Source organism: Chiloscyllium punctatum, chromosome 42 (genome assembly GCF_047496795.1).
Source record: "Chiloscyllium punctatum isolate Juve2018m chromosome 42, sChiPun1.3, whole genome shotgun sequence".
Lineage (NCBI taxonomy): Eukaryota > Metazoa > Chordata > Chondrichthyes > Orectolobiformes > Hemiscylliidae > Chiloscyllium > Chiloscyllium punctatum.
This window is the reverse complement of record NC_092780.1, coordinates 5,182,339-5,198,782: the sequence shown is the minus strand read 5'-3', so window position 1 is coordinate 5,198,782 and position 16,444 is coordinate 5,182,339. Positions and strand designations below refer to the sequence as shown.

At 43.0% G+C, this 16,444-nt stretch overlaps 1 protein-coding gene across 2 annotated transcripts in view; it reads right to left on the bottom strand.

Moving 5' to 3' along the window:
- The window catches only part of LOC140465678 (uncharacterized), a 62,526-nt gene extending 46,983 nt beyond the window's left edge, over positions 1-15,543 (bottom strand). Inside the window, exons 1-5 of one of the 2 annotated variants that reach the window (XM_072561275.1) lie at positions 15,404-15,543; positions 15,238-15,284; positions 11,639-11,828; positions 3,316-3,415; positions 1,762-1,931 (exon numbers count right to left, since the gene is read on the bottom strand). In XM_072561275.1, coding sequence (XP_072417376.1) covers positions 1,762-1,931; positions 3,316-3,415; positions 11,639-11,818 — 450 coding nt within the window. In that variant the 5' untranslated portion in view covers positions 11,819-11,828; positions 15,238-15,284; positions 15,404-15,543. Of the gene's footprint in view, positions 1-1,761; positions 1,932-3,315; positions 3,416-11,638; positions 11,829-15,237; positions 15,285-15,399 lie in introns of both variants that reach the window. The other variant, XM_072561274.1, reaches the window with a different exon arrangement.
- Positions 15,544-16,444: the final 901 nt, after the last annotated feature.

Below are 16,444 nucleotides of genomic sequence, written 5' to 3'. Positions count from 1 at the left end.
ACACCTCCCTCCCCTTTCTTGACCTCTCCATTTCCAGCATCAGTCTCCATACGGATATTTACTACAAACCCACAGACTGCCATAACTACCTGGACTACACCTCCTCCCACCCAGCATCCTGGAACAACTCTATCCCATTCTCCCAAATCGTCTGCCTCTGCCGCATCTGCTCAGACAATGAGTCATTCCACTTCTAAGCATCTTGGCTGTCCACCTATTTCAAACAACATGCTTTTCCCCCTTGGTCATCCAAACAGTCCTCCACCGCACCACCTCCATTCCCCATTCCATTGCTCTAAACCAAGCCCCCTTCAAACACAATAAAGACAGGGTGCCCTTGTCCTCACCTACCACCCCACCAGTCTCCGCATCCAACGCATCATCCTTAAAAACTTCCACCAACTCCAACTAGACCCCACCACCAAGAAAATCTTCCCCTCCCCACCCCTGTCTGCCTTCTGCAAGGACTGTTCCCTTCCACAGTTCTTGGTTTGCACTACTCTCCCTACCAACCCTCCTGAACCCCCAGGTTCCTTTCCCTGCAACTGGAAAAGATGCAAAACCTGCCAGCACACCACAATCCAGGGGCCCGAATAATCCGTTTAGGTGTGAAAGAGGTTCACCTGCCTCTTCTCTAACCTAGTTTACTGCATCATGTGCTCCCAATGTGGTCTTCTGTACTTTGGGAGACCAAACACAAACTCAGGGAACGGTTCACCAAGCATCTCAGCCTGGACCAACCTCCCAGTCACTGCCCATTTCAATTCCCCTTCCCACTCCTTTTCCGACATGACCATCCTTGGCGTCCTCCATTGCCATAATGTACCAAACTGCAAAGTGAAGAAACAACACCTCATCTTCCACCTGACAGACTACAGCGTGAGGACTCAACACAGAGTTCCCCAATTTCAAATAACCTCCCCTCCCTTCCTTCCCAGCCCCTCCCTCTCCCTTCTATGCTCCCAGCCACCAACTGGATTCATTCCTCTCACTGATCAACCAGGTCGTACCTTCTGCCTGTCTTCACCTATCCCCACTTCACCACCCTGCCCCCACCACCCCCTTTATCTGCAGCTCCCCTTACACCCATCTCCAGTCCTGAAGAAGGATTACACACAAAACATCAACTTCTCCACATCCTGATGCTCCTGGCTTGCTGTGTTCTTCCAGCCTCCTACCTGTCTAACAAGGACAGAAAGCAAGCTGAAAAGACCAGGCAGTCCCAACAAAACTAATCAATCCATCCTTGCCCACACTGCAAAAAGCTATTTTCATCTGCAATTGAACTCCAAACACACATTAGAATGCACATATTAGATAATCATACACCTCCAAGATTCAGTGAAAACAAAGGAAATCAAGATCTGACACTGATCCAGAGGAGAAAATACTAGAAGAGATGACTGAAAGAGATAGGTATGAAAGAGTGAAGTAGTCAGACATTGGTATATAAGGTTAAGACTTGCAGTGTTTAGAGCCTTGGCATTTGTAGGCAGGATCAATGTCAGACCAACATAAATTGGGAATGCACAAGGAAACAAAAGTGGAGAGATATAGAGCTCTTGGAGGGTTCTCAGCCTGGATCGCAAAATTTGATCTCAAAAATAATAATTCTCTTGAATATAATTAACAATTTGGTGATTTTATCCTTTAAGAGATCAAATCATTTGTACCACGTGGAGCTCTCCTCATAATAACCCTACTTACATATAAAAAGCTTCAAAACTAGATGGAGTGCGTACTATCGTAAAGGCGACTCACTTGGGTTGTGATGATGAGCATTTCCTGACTGAAATCATTGTCCAGGTGGTCAGACAAGTTAGAATGAGCCTGTTTGAATCCAAAAGGTGTACTGGCTCCACGAATTTCCCCCTTCTGAGTAACATAGCAAAACTGGTAAAAGTCATTATAGTCCTTTGGAAGGTAGTAAGCTAGAACAGAAGGAAAATATTGTCAGGCTTGTGCATATCTGTTTAAGCACCTAAGAACTAAGAGCTAAAGTAGGCAATTCAGCCCTTCAAGCCTGCTCCATCATTTGACACAATTAAGAAATATAGTTTATGTTAATCATTTACTTTGAATTAAAATCTTTTTCAAAAGCCAAGAATCCAAACACCATCTCTTCTCAATTCTTCCAACTAGCATCAACACCCATTTTTTTTCTTTCAACTCCTTTCCAATTTTACAATCAAATAAGACCATGGAGTGTCGTAGGTGAAAGCAGCCAATCAACTCTTATTCAAACCGGTTACGTTTTTGACCAGTTTATCGACAATAAGTGGAGGTGGCTGCAAAGAAATTCCTATCAGAACTAGAAGCAGGAATAGGCAATTCAGCCCCCGAAGAAGCATTCCTGATTAAGGACTTTTGCCCAAAACATCGATTTTTTTCTCCTCGGATGCTGCCTGACCTGCTGTGCTTTTCCAGCACCACTCTAATCTTGACTCTGATCTCCAGCATCTGCAGTACCCACTTCTGCCTATTTCAACCACTGAAGCCTGTTCTTCCAGATAATGTGATCAGGGCTGATCTCATCGAAGCCTCAATTCTACTTTGTTGCCTGCTTCCCATAATCTTTTCGCCCATTACTAATTAAAAGTCTGTCTATTTACTCAACATCCCACTGTCCATTGCATTTTGGGCTAGTGAGTTCCACAGATTCACAACTCTTTGAAATAAATTATGCTTCACCTGTTTTAAATCTGCCATCCCTCAACCTATAATTCTGACCTCTCATTCTAGACTTTCCCACATGGGAAAACATTCACTTCATGTCTATTTTGTTAATCCTCTTCAATCATTTTATATACCTCAATGAGACCTCCTCTCATTACCTTTTCAATGCATCTCTTGGTAACTGATCCTCCTGCAGGGAAACAATTTTTCACTGCCTCCATGTAGGAGCCATACCTATTGGTCCTCCTACAGGGTGGTGGTGTGAGAGCAGCATCTTTCAAGTTTTATGCATTTGTGTTTCAAAGATTACACCAGTTAGTTGGTTGGTTCAACTTGCAGTCCAATCCTATTATCAAAGGGTCTTAGGCAGCAGCCTTCCATCGTGAGCAGGAGGATGAGAAATCTTGTGAGAGAACACATTTACTTTCTTTTCCCCTCATAGGTCTAGACATAAATTTCTCCAGAGACCATGACACAAATTTATTATCAAGTAACGTGAGCTTAAATCCCATCGCAGGCAGTTTGGAAACATTAACTTGTTTTAAAAGAATCTGGAACTCTGATTTCATAATACTGGAAGACTGCACGATTCGGTAAATGCACACATTTGTTCCAGTTTTTTTGTAAAAAGAAAATTACCTTCAAATGTCACTTGCTGCTGTCGCTCCACCTGATTGTCTTCCTTTGGGAGGGGAGCCCAAACAAAAGTGTGGTAATCACGAGCTGTACTCCAACCAACCTTGATTAAAAGAACCACATTGCTAAAATAGTCTCACTGCAAACAGCTGTCAAAATGTATCCAGGTAACAAAAATAGGAATGCCAAAGGCAATTTGTTTCCTTAAGGTTTATTACCTTCTCAGAAAACTCAACAGTTGAAGAGGTAAGGAGAATGAGACCGTAGGTGAAGAGGGGCTAGTCCCAATTCACTAAAACGAATTATCTGGTGATTACCACATTGTGGCACCTTACTGTGTGCAAACTGACTGCTATGTTTCCCACTTTGTAATTACGATGACATTTCAAAACTAATTACTAGTAATTAGATATTCAGGGCCACAGTTTAAAATCTCATAAAAAGAACAGCACCTCTGGTCTTACAGCATCATCTTAATATAACTTGAATTGCACCCAGGATAAATTCATAATGGGTACAAGACAGATAATGGATAGCTGCATTATGAGAAAGACAGGTAGATATAGCTGATAAATGAAACCTCTAAACCCACCATAGAAGTTAAAGAATTTCTGTCAAATTAGTCACATAATAGAATCTAACCAAGATTAAGTTGAGCTTACTTTAGAGTAGATAACTAAGGTTTTTAGAGTCATAGAGATGTACAGCATGGAAACAGACCCTTCGGTCCAACCCGTCCATGCCGTCCAGATATCCCAACCCAATCTAGTCCCACCTGCCAGCACCCAGCCCATATCCCTCCAAACCCTTCCTATTCATATACCCATCCAAATGTTGCTTAAATGTTGCAATTGTATCAGCCTCCACCACATCCTCTGGCAGCTCATTCCATACACGTACCACCCTCTGCGTGAAAAAGTTGCCCCTTTGGTCTCTTTTATATCTTTCCCCTCTCACCCTAAACCTATGCCCTCTAGTTCTGGACTCCCTGACCCCAGGGAAAAGACTTTGACCATGCCCCTCATAATTTTGTAAACCTCTATAAGGTCACCCCTCAGCCTCCGACGCTCTAGGGATTTTTGTAAGACTTTCTTTCCAATCTGTATTAAACATGCCCAAAATTAGCAACAAAAGCATATTAATAAAGATTGTTTCAAAGAGAATCATTTGGACTCAAAACGTTAATTGTTTCTGTCTCCACAAATACTGCCAGATTGTTGAATTTCTCCAGCATTTTCTGATTTCACCTCAAATTTCCTGATCCTGCAGAAATTTGCTTTTACCTTGTGAAAACATTGAGTTGGAAATAAATCCAAAGTCTGGGAAGTGTAACAAGCAGGGGGGTATCATTATTTCATTCAAGATTCCCCCAACCCTCCTTTCTTTAAAATATAAAATTAGCCTTCTTGATCAATATAGTGTTTCTTAACAAATTAACTTTGAGGTTCAAGATTTGCTGCGAGCAGTGGGAATTCAGACAGCTTTTCATTATTGCCGACAATCGTTGAGATTGTGGGTCAAAAGATTCAACTATTGGAATATTCTTATCCTTGTATTCATAAAAATTAAGAAGAATGGGGGGGCTCTTATAGAAACATGTAAAATTATGAAGGGAATAGATAAGCTAGAAGCAGGGAGGGTGAAACTAGAACTAAGGGGCATAGCCTCAAACTAAAGGGGAGCAGATTTAGGACTGCATTGAGGAGGAACTTCTTCACCTGAAGGGTTGTGAATCTATGGAATTCCTTGCTCAGAGAAACAGTTGAGGCTATCTCACTGAATGTTTCTAAGGCAAAGATAGATTTTTGAAAAGTATGGAATTAAAGCTTATGGCGAGCAGCTGGGTAAGTGGAGCTGAGTCCACAAAAAGATCAGCCATTATCTTACTGAATAGTGGTGGAGTAGGCTCGAGGGGCCTGATGGCCTACTCCTGCTTCTATTTCCGTAAACCTGATTATGGTGTTCAAAAGACTAAGCTTATCTGAGGTATGTGACACCTAAATCATCAGCCGGATCTTCTGGTTTCTGTGCAGTTGGAAATAGGATATAACCCACAAAGGTACAGCTCTCAAAAGTCCCTGTGCAATAGCCACATGGAAACTGCCCAAGAAGTTTAAACTTCCAATGGGCAATTACTCTGCGTTCAAAACCCTTCAAAAACATCTCGAGCTGTGAATTATAGAGTTAGAGAATTCTGAGGGTTCAAGTTGATTTGCTTGGATAGTTGCCCATTAGACAATAATAAACCATTCTAACGCTTGGGTAACACCCCCTCACCACCTGACCTTACCCCAACACTCCCTTATACAGTTCAACAATACCAACAGTCTCATGGCTACCTCCTCAATCCAACCCAATTTGCGTTACCGACATATAAACCCACTCTCTCATCCATGCACCTGCCCGCCCATCTTTTCACCATTTAGTTGACACTTTTAACTTCTATCCATTGTGTCTCAAAAAGACTTTGGGCATTTATGCAGTGGCAATGGCAGTCAGTACCGGGCACTGAGAGCATGGTATCTACGTGTGTGTGGGGGGGTGCGCGTGGGGGGGGGGGGTGCGTGCGTGGTGTGTGTGGGATGCGTGCGTACGTGGGGTGCGTGCGTACGTGGGGTGCGGGGTGCGCGCGTGCGTGTGTGGTGTGTGGTGTGGGGTGTGGGGTGTGGGGTGGGGTGCGTGCGGGGTACGCGCGTGTGTGGGGTGCACGCGTGTGTGGGGTGCGTGTGTGGGGTGCGTGGTGTGTGCGTGGGGTGCGTGCGTGGGGTGCGTGCGTGGTGCACGCGTGTGTGGGGTGCGTGCGGGGTGCACGCGTGTGTGGGGTGCGTGCGTGGAATGCGTGCGTGCGTGGGGTGCGGTGCATGCGTGGGGTGCGGTGCGTGTGTTTCGAAGGATCCTTTACTTGATATCAGCCAGAAAACTGGAGGCAAATAATTATGAAATGCCTAGAGTGGGGAAACAGGCCCTTCAGTCCAACAGGTCCACAGTGACCCTCTGAAGAATATCACCCCCACCCCCCTCCCCTCCCCCCAAACCCATTCCCCATTACTCTATATTTACCCTCTCACTAATGCACCTAACCTACACATCACTGAACAACATGGGCAATTTTTAGCATGGCCAATTCACTTAACCTGCACATCTTTCGGCTGTGGGAGGAAACCGGAGTACCTGGAATAAACCCATGCAGACAAACTCCACAAAGACAGTTGCCAGAGGCTGGAATTGAACCCGGGTCTCTGGTGCTGTGAGGAAGCAGTGCTAACCACTGAGCCACCATGCACCCTATTTTGCCTGTTCTGCACTGGAATTGGGAGATTCTGAGCTATATTAGAAGGTTTGGGCTATTTGTCCCCCAATGATAGCACTGAAAATTCAGAATCAACTGACTCGTTGCAAAGTTCAGTATCAGGTTAAGCTGACGAACGAAAACTCCCTAGCAGAGATTGTTCAACTGATGTGAAAGAAATAGCTGGATTTGCATCTTCAATAATTTGGACAATAACTTCTCTTGGGAAGTGCACAATTTACAGGACAGAGGATAGTCATCAAGACCCCATAGGTAACAGAGCCTGTTAACATACCCTGAACCTCAAGCAAACATGAACACTGGCTAGGTGAAAGTGAAGACTGCAGATACTGGAGATCAGAGCTGAAAAATGTGTTGACAGAAAAGCGCAGCAGGTCAGGCAGCATCCAAGGAGCAGGAGAATCGACGTTTCGGGCATAAGCCCTTCTTCAGGACCTGAAGAAGGGCTTATGCCCAAAATGTCGATTTTCCTGCTCCTTGGATGCTGCCTGACCTGCTGCGCTTTTCCATGAACACTGGCTACTCTAGTGAAATGCTGGGGAGTCAGACAGTGCCTATACATCAAAATGAATCAAGACTATTAGTGATGCTTGAATTGTTGTAAAGCAGTCATTAACTCAATGAGAATCTAGAGGTAACTCAAATCAGATTCTGTTATTCTAGAAGGGCAGTGAAAATATAGTCAGGCTAAGGAACAAGGGGGCATGGCAAGGCTGGATGGCATTTATTTTAAGGCAAGGAATCTTGCAAGTAAAGCAGATAAGTGTGTACAAGACAATTTTCTGATTCAGTATGTGGATGTACCTACTAGAGAAGGTGCAAAACTTGACCTACTCTTGGGAAATAAGGCAGTGGGTAGCACTTTGGGGCCAGCAACCATAATTCTATTCGTTTTAAAATAGTGATGGAAAAGGATAGACCAGATCTAAAAGCTGAAGTTCTAAACTGGAGAAAGGCCAATTTTGACGGTATTAGGCAAGAACTTTCGAAGCTGATTGGAGGCAGATGTTCGCAGGTAAAGGGATGGCTAGAAAATGGGAAGCCTTCAGAAATGAAATAACAAGAATCCAGAGAAAGTATATTCCTGTCAGGGTGAAAGGGAAGGCTGGTAGGTATAAGGAATGCTGGATGACTAAAGAAATTGAGGGTTTGGTTAAGAAAAAGAAGGAAGCATATGTCAGGTATAGACAGGATAGATCGAGTGAATCCTTAGAAGAGTATAAAGAAAGTAGGAGTATACTTAAGAGGGAAATCAGGAGGGCAAAACGGGGACATGAGATAGCTTTGGCAAACAGAATTAAGGAGAATCCAAAGGGATTTTATAAATATATTGAGGACAAAAGGGTAACTAGTGTGAGAATAGGGCCCCTCAAAGATCAGCAAGGCGGCCTTTGTGTGGAGCCACAGAAAATGGGGGAGATACTAAATGAATATTTTGCATCAGTATTTACTGTGGAAGAGTATATGGAAGATATAGACAGTAGGAAATTGATGGTGACACCTTGCAAAATGTCCAGATTACAGAGGAGGAAGTACTGGATGTCTTGAAACGGTTAAAAGTTGATAAATCCCCAGGACCTGATCAGGTGTACTCGAGAACTCTGTGGGAAGCTAGAGAAGTGATTGCTGGGTCTCTCGCTGAGATATTGTATCATCGATAGTCACAGGTGAGGTGCCGGATGACTGGAGGTTGGCAAACGTGGTGCCACTGTTTAAGAAGGGAGGTAAAGACAAGCCAGGGAACTATAGACCAGTGAGCCTGACATCGGTGGTGGGCAAGTTGTTGGAGAGAATCCTGAGGGACAGGATGTACATGTATTTGGAAAGGCAAGGACTGATTCAGGATAGTCAACAAGGCTTTGTGCGTGGGAAATCATGTCTCACAAACTTGATTGAGTTTTTTGAAGTAACAAAGAAGATTGATGAGGGCAGAGCAGTAGATGTGATCTATATGGACTTCAGTAAGGCGTTCGACAAGGTTCCCCATGGGAGACCGATTAGTAAGGTTAGATCTCATGGAATACAGGGAGAACAAGCCATTTGGATACAGAATTCACTCAAAGGAAGAAGACAGAGGGTAGTGGTGGAGTGTTCTTTTTCAGACAGGAGGCCTATGACCAGTGGAGTGCCACAAGGATCGGTGCTGGGCCCTCTACCTTTGTCATTTACATAAATGATTTGGATGCGAGCTTAAGAGGAACTGTTAGTAAGTTTGCAGATGACACCAAAATTGGAGATGTAGTGGATAGCGAAGAGGGTTACCTCAGATTACAACAGGATCTGAACCAGGTGGGCCAATGGGCTGAGAAGTGACAGATGGAGTTTAATTCAGATAAATGCGAGGTGCTGCATTTTGGGAAAGCAAATCTTAGCAGGACTCATACATTTAATGGTAAGGTCCTAGGGTGTGTTGCTGAACAAAGAGACCTTGCAGTGCAGGTTCATAGCTCCTTGAAAGTGGAGTCGCAGGTAGATAGGATAGTGAAGGCAGCTTTTGGTATGCTTTCCTTTATTGGTCAGAGTATTGAGTACAGGAGTCGGGAGGTCATGTTGCAGCTGTACAGGACATTGGTTAGGCCATTGTAGGAATATTGCATGCAATTCTGGTTTCCTTCCTATCGGAAAGATGTTGTGAAACTTGAAAGGGTTCAGAAACGATTTACAAGGATGTTGCCAGGGTTGGAGGATTTGAGCTATGGGGAGAGGCTGAACAGGATGGGACTGTTTTCCCTAGAGTGTCGGAGGCTGAGGGGTGACCTTCTAGATGTTTACAAAATTATAAGGGGCACAGATAGGATAAATAGGCAAAGTCTTTTCCCTGGGGTCGGGGAGTCCCGACCTAGAGGGCATAGGTTTAGGGTGAGAGGGGAAAGATATAAAAGAGACCTAAGGGGCAACTTTTTCACGCAGAGGGTGGTACGTGTATGGAATGAGCTGCCAGAGGAAGTGGTGGTGGCTGGTACAATTGCAACATTTAACAGGCATTTAGATGGGTATATGAATAGGGATATGGACCGGGTGCTGGCAGGTGGGACTAGATTGGGTTGGGATATCTGGTCGGCATGGACGGGTTGGACCGAAGGGTCGGATTCCATGCTGTACATCTCTATGACTCTAATAAATGCCCTAGAAGAATGTGGGTTTCCTCCCACAGTCCAAAAATGTGTAGGCTAGGTGAATTGGCCATGCTAAATTGCCCATAGTGTTAGGTGAAGGGATAAATGTAGGGGAATGGGTCTGGGTGGGTTGTGCTTTGGTGGGTCGGTGTGGACTTGTTGGGCCGAAGGGCCTGTTTCCACACTGCAAGTAATCTAATCTAATCTAAAATGCACAAACTTGCTTAAATAAAAGTAGAAGAGTGAGAAAGGAACATGAAGAAAACTGGTGGATAACATTAAGGAAAATCCAAAAGCATTCTAAGTATATTAGGGGCAAGAGAATAACCAGGGAAAGAGTAGGGTGCATCAGGAACCTTAGTGACAATCTGTGTGTGGAGACAGAAAACATGAGTTTTAAATGAGTACTTTGCATCTGTATTCTCTATACAGAAGGACTATATAAATCTAGGACTAAGGAGGAAGAACTGTGATACAGTTAAACAAATTAGAATTGACAGGGAGGATATATTAACGGTTTTAGCAGTCTTGAAAGTAGATAAATTCCCAGGCCAAGATGAAATGTATGCAAGGCTGCTGTGGGAGGCAAGAGCAGAGATTGTTTGTGGTCTGAAATTAATTTCAAATCCCCCTCTGACCACAGGAGGGGTGTCAGAGGATTGGAGTTCAGCTAACACGGTCCTAAGAAGCTACTGGACAGTGAGTCTAACATCCGTAGTAGAAAACTATTGGAAAAAATTCTGAATTAATTAAGGATAGTCAGCAGTGCTTTGTAAAGGGAAGATCATCTCTTAACAGCGCAGTTGATGTAGTATACTTGAACTTTAGTAAGGCTCTGACAAAGTCTCAAACTGCACATTGGTTAAGAAAGGAAGAGGCCAGGGATTCAGGGCAATTGGTCAAATTGGATCCAAAACTGGCTTAGTGGAAAAAGTTGGAGTTAAAAGGTCAAAGAATATTTTTGTCACTGATGCCTGTGTCCAATGGTCTGCCGTAAGTTTTGGTACTAATGATATAGGAGCGAACGCAGCAGGTATGGTCAATACATTTGAGTATGGGAACGGCAAACACGAGGGGACACAACTTTAAAATGAGGGGAGATAGGTATAAGACAGATGTCAGAGGTAGTTTCTTTACTCAGAGAGTAGTAAGGGTATGGAATGCTTTGCATGCAACGGTAGTAGATTTGCCAAGTTTAAGTGTATTTAAGTTGTCATTGGACAGGCATATGGACGTATATGGAATAGTGTAGGTGGGATGGGCTTCAGGTTAGTATGATAGGACGGTGCAACATCGAGGGCCGAAAGGCCTGTACTGCGCTGTAATATTCTATGTTTTATGTCTCCTGCCATATATGAACATTGGTAATGTGGTAAATAGCAAGGAGGAAAGCCTCAGACTGTAGGACAATATAGACAGACTCGTCAGATGGGCTGAACAGTGACATATGGAATTCAATACTGAAAATTAAGAGGTGCTGTATTTTGGTAGGACCAAAAAGGCAAGGGAGTCGACAATGAATGGCAGGACTGAAGGATGTACAGAAGATCAGAGAGAATTTCTTGGTGTGAATGTCCATAGATCCTTAAAAGGCAGCAAAATAGGTAAATAAGGTGGTCAAGATGGCAGTTGGGATGGCAGTTTATATCTTTCCCCTCTCACCCTAAACCTATGCCCTCTAGTTCTGGACTCCCCGACCCCAGGGAAAAGACTGTCTATTTATCCTATCCATGCCCCTCATAATTCACAACTACTTCTTGCACTCAGTGGTAGTACTCTCACCTTGGGATCAGATGGTTATGTGTTCAAGTGGACTTAACTCCAAAACCTGGCTGCCACTCTAAGATAGAACTAAAGTTTTCACTGTCAGAATCCAGCTCTAATAAGATATTAGACCTACCTTGAAAATTCCAATCCAGTCTTTCTTATGGGCAATGATCCTGGGTGTCAGTGTGTAGTTGCATTTCACAGGAACATCTGTCATGTACACCTTTTCCACATTGACAAAGATAACCTGGGCAAAGGTGCTGGAATACAGCAATGAAATGTCGGTCTGTTGATTTTCTTGATTTTCATTCATGGTAGCCAGCCTGAAAGAATACAGACAATGTGTCTATCACAGTACGTGTCTATTGTGTCAGAGCAGTGGCAAGTTTCTGTAGTAAAGAGATGGACACAATACAATAAGTTGATGCGGTTCTGTTTGTCGAGCTGGGAATTTGTGTTGCAGACGTTTCATCCCCTGTCTAGGTGACATCCTCAGTGCTTGGGAGCCTCCTGTGAAGCGCTTCTATGTTGTTTCTTCCGGCATTTATAGTGGTTTGTCTCTGCCGCTTCCGGGTGTCAGTTCCAGCTGTCCGCTGCAGTGGCCGGTATATTGGGTCCAGTTCGATGTGTTTGTTGATAGAATCTGTGGATGAGTGCCACACCTCTAGGAATTCCCTGGCTGTTCTCTGTTTGGCTTGTCCTATAATAGTAGAACAACACTAGGGAATTCCTAGAGGCATGGCACTCATCCACAGATTCTATCAACAAACACATCGACCTGGACCCAATATACCGGCCACTGCAGCGGACAGCTGGAACTGACAACCGGAAGCGGCAGAGACAAACCACTATAAGTGCCGGTGGAAACAACATAGAAGCGCTTCACAGGAGGCTCCCAAGCACGGAGGATGTCACCAAGACAGGGGATGAAACGTCTGCAACACAAATTCCCAGCTCGGCGAACAGAACCACAACAACGAGCACCCGAGCTACAAATCTTCTCTCAAACTTTGAACAATAAGTTGAGGAAAATTCTTAAAACTGATTGCATACAATATTCTGACATAACACAGATATTTTCTAAATCAACCTGTTCAGGTGGTACTTGAACCCAGGACGCTACACTGCACCTCAAGAACCTTCTGACATAATACACTTGAAACCAGTCAATGCCTACCACCTGGGCCTTGGGGTTTCTACTCCATTTTTCCACAGGCTTGAGGCTAATTGTGAACTATTGTGATCCACAATTGAAGAAAAAAAACAGTTTGAGGGATTACAGCAACCTGATTGAGGGTTTGGCATGGAATCAAAGTTGGTTCTAGAGGAAAAAAACAAATCCATTAATTCAACAGAAATGTTCTTACTCTGGTATAAAAATGATACTGCACACAGCAGTACTGGTTAACGGTTTCTGAACAAAGTTCATAAGAGTATCCCTAACATTTGTATTAATTATAGTGTATTATACTAATATGCATCTCCAAATTTATGTAGAAATTTTTGATTCAACAATAACTTGTATTTTTATAGCATCACTGGTATAGTAAAACATTCCAAGATGCTTCAGGGGAAGCTGTTCAAGAAAATTTAACATCAAGCTATAGAAAAAGAAATGGCAGGTTATCAAAGAAGTAGGATGTAAGGACCATCTTTAAAGGAGAGAATTCTAAAGTTTAGACAATAAGCAATGAAGGGACCTTGCCATTGGCAGTGCAATATAAACTGAGGAATTGCAGCAGTGCAGTAGTGGACAAATGAAAGAATTATAGAGGTTATTGGGAGAAGTTTACAGAGACAGGGAGAAGGCCATGGAGGGGCTTAAAACAAGGATGATAGTTTTAATGTCAATACATTGTCAGGCTGGGAAACAGAGTGTATTAACATTCAAAGCAGAGGTGGCAATGAATTACATACAGAAACACAAAACAGTTGGGGATAAAGAAATTCAGTTTGCACAGAAGTGAAAGGAAGGGAAGCCCAAAATCTAATTCCAGATCAATAGACAATAGACAATAGACAATAGACAATAGATGCAGGAGTAGGCCATTCTGCCCTTCGAGCACCAGTGATCCTTGCCTGGAAGTACACCTAGATGAGGAGAAGATAAGGTAAGACATGTTGAACACTCTGCTGTCACAAAGGATCATGGTAACCAGGAATTTATTCACCCAGAAAACCAGTGGTCAATTAAAATTTTCAGGTCCAAGAATGACAGGAATTTGTTGGGTAAGGTATCAAAGAGATTGGAACCAAGGCAGGTAAGTAGAGTTGAGGCACAGGTCAGCCTAATCTAATAGAATAACGAAGCAGGATAAATATCTTAATACTGACACACAACGGATGGGAAAGTTAAAAACCACACAACACCAGGTTATAGTCCAACAGGTTTAATTGGAAGCACTAGCTTTCGGAGCATTGCTCCTTCATCATGTGGCGCTCCAAAAGCTAGTACTTCCAACTAAACCTGTTGGACTATAACCTAAATGTTGTGTGATTTTTAACTTTGTACAGCCCAGTCCAATACCAGCATCTCCAAACAATGGATGGGATTTCATCACGATAAATTTATCCAGTTGGCCCTTTCAATCTACTTCACCATTCAACTTGATCAGGGATTATTTTCCTGCCTCATTCCACCCTATAATCTAACCCTATATCCCTTAGTACTCAAAGCTCTGTGACACTTTGTCTTAAACATACTCACCACCAACATCAAAGGCAACAGCCAGTGATGTACACATCCAAATAAAAAAAAGCATCCACAGCTCTCTAGCCTTCAGAGTTCAAAAGATTTGCAAACCTGTGAATAAAAGGCATTTTTCTCCATCACAGTCCTAAATGGTCAGCACCTTCTTCTGCAGCTTCAAACCCACAATCTTGATTCTTAGTCATGGAAGCATCCTGCAGTATAGTCAAGTTCCTTAGAATACTGATTCAATAATATCACTGCTCATTCTCTAAACCCCTGGAAATCAGATCAATCCACTCAATCTCTCCCCACAGTCCAATTCTAACATCCCAGTAACAAAGTAAAACCAGATACTGTAAATCAGAAACTAAAATAGAAAATGCTGGAAGTGCAGCAGGTCTGGTAGGTCTTGTGGACAGAAATTAAAAGTTCACATTTTGAGTTGAGTAACGTTTCTGGCAATTTCTGTTTTTTGATCCCAGTAACCACTCTAGTGAGATATAGCAACCAATAGACAGAAAAGATTTAGAGAGATATAGGCCAAACACAGGCAAATGGGACTAGTTTGGTTTAGGAAAACTGGTTGGCATGGACAATGTGGGCCAAAGGGCCTATTTCCATGCTATACGACTCTATAACTCTAATATTGATCCAACGTTCCCTGCCTCACTAAGTGCCCTGATTGATTCTTGATATACTCTTGTATACACAGATCCTTTCCAGCATAAGCACTGAGCAAGGCAATTGGCTTGGAAACCAGAAAAGACTACTAAGCCATGGAACTGTATGCCAATTAACTGACAACGCTTTCAAATGATGAGAATTAAATAAAAATAGCATATTTTCAAGTCGATCAGTCTTTAATAGCAACCTGGAGCTCATCACAAGCCGGTCTTCCGTTTAAAATAAAACCAGAATTGTATCTGAACTCGAACAGACCTCAAACTTATCTTAACCTGCTTCCCAACATCATGATATACAAAGTTATCGTCAGTAACCATATAATACCGAGAATAAAATCCGACTGAAGCAAAACTTACCGAAGTAAAGACTTCGAAACAGAGCTGACTGACACCAGGTTTAAAAACTGAAAGCAAAAGGGAGAATCTTTAACAAGCAACTACGCACTTACACATCACAAAGTTTAACTAAAATTTGAAAAGGGAGGGGGAACCATTTTTTACTTTTAAAAAAAAACACACAAACTTTTCTGCCGCCGGCCCAGGTTTTTTTCCTGAAAAAAACTTGAAAATGTTGTATTTTATGAGAGGCCGATTCCGTCACAAACCAGCAGCTAGGGCGAAGTGACAGCCGCTGCCTCCCAGGTGCACGCTGGGGGCTGTGGTTTTTCCCAGCACCACGGCCCCCTTGTCATTACGCACACTGGGAGCCGGTGGACTACAACTCCCGAGAGCCTCCGCTTTGTTGTTTCCTTTTCTTGTTCTCTCGGTCTGAGTCAGAAAAGAATCCTCGGGGGATGAGTTTGCACCGAAACTGAATGCAAATGAGAAGCCTAACTCTAAATGGTTAACTCTAACCCTTTCTCCTAAATGATTTTATACAAAATCAGTTGAAACTTTTAAAAAACAAGAATCTCCAATAAAAAAAGTTGTGAGCTGTTCTTTAAACTAAAAATAATTTTGGAACGTGAAAAAATCAGAACAGCAGTTCCCCATAATGCCTTGATTCATTATCAAGCCCAGTCTCACATATTTTTAACAATCCACAACATTCTTTTATGATAGAGAATTACAAAGCTTCATAACTCTTTGAGTTAAAAAAAAACACTTCTTCGCGTTACAGTGCTAAATGATTGACTTTCTATTCTGAGGTTGCATCCTTGTGTTCTAGATTTTCCAGCTGGAGAAACAATCCTGGTTGTTTGCCATGTTTGGAGGATTTGAGCTTTAGGGAGAGGCTGAAAGGCTGGGGCTTTTTTCCCGGGAGTGTCAGAGGCTGCCGGGTGAGGAGTTTATAAAATCATGAGAGGCATGAATACGGTGAATATGCAAGGTCTTTTCCCCAGCATAGCAGAGTTTAAAACTAGAGAGGGCAAAAGTTTAAGGTGAGAGAGGAAAGATTTAAAAGGGATCTAAGGGGCAACTTTTTCACATGGGGTGGTGCATGCATAGAATGAGCTGCCAGAGGACGTGGTGGAGGCTGGTTCAATTACAACATTTAAAAGGCACCTGGATGGGTATATGAAAAGGAAAGGTTTAGAGGGATTTAGACCAAATGGGACTAGAT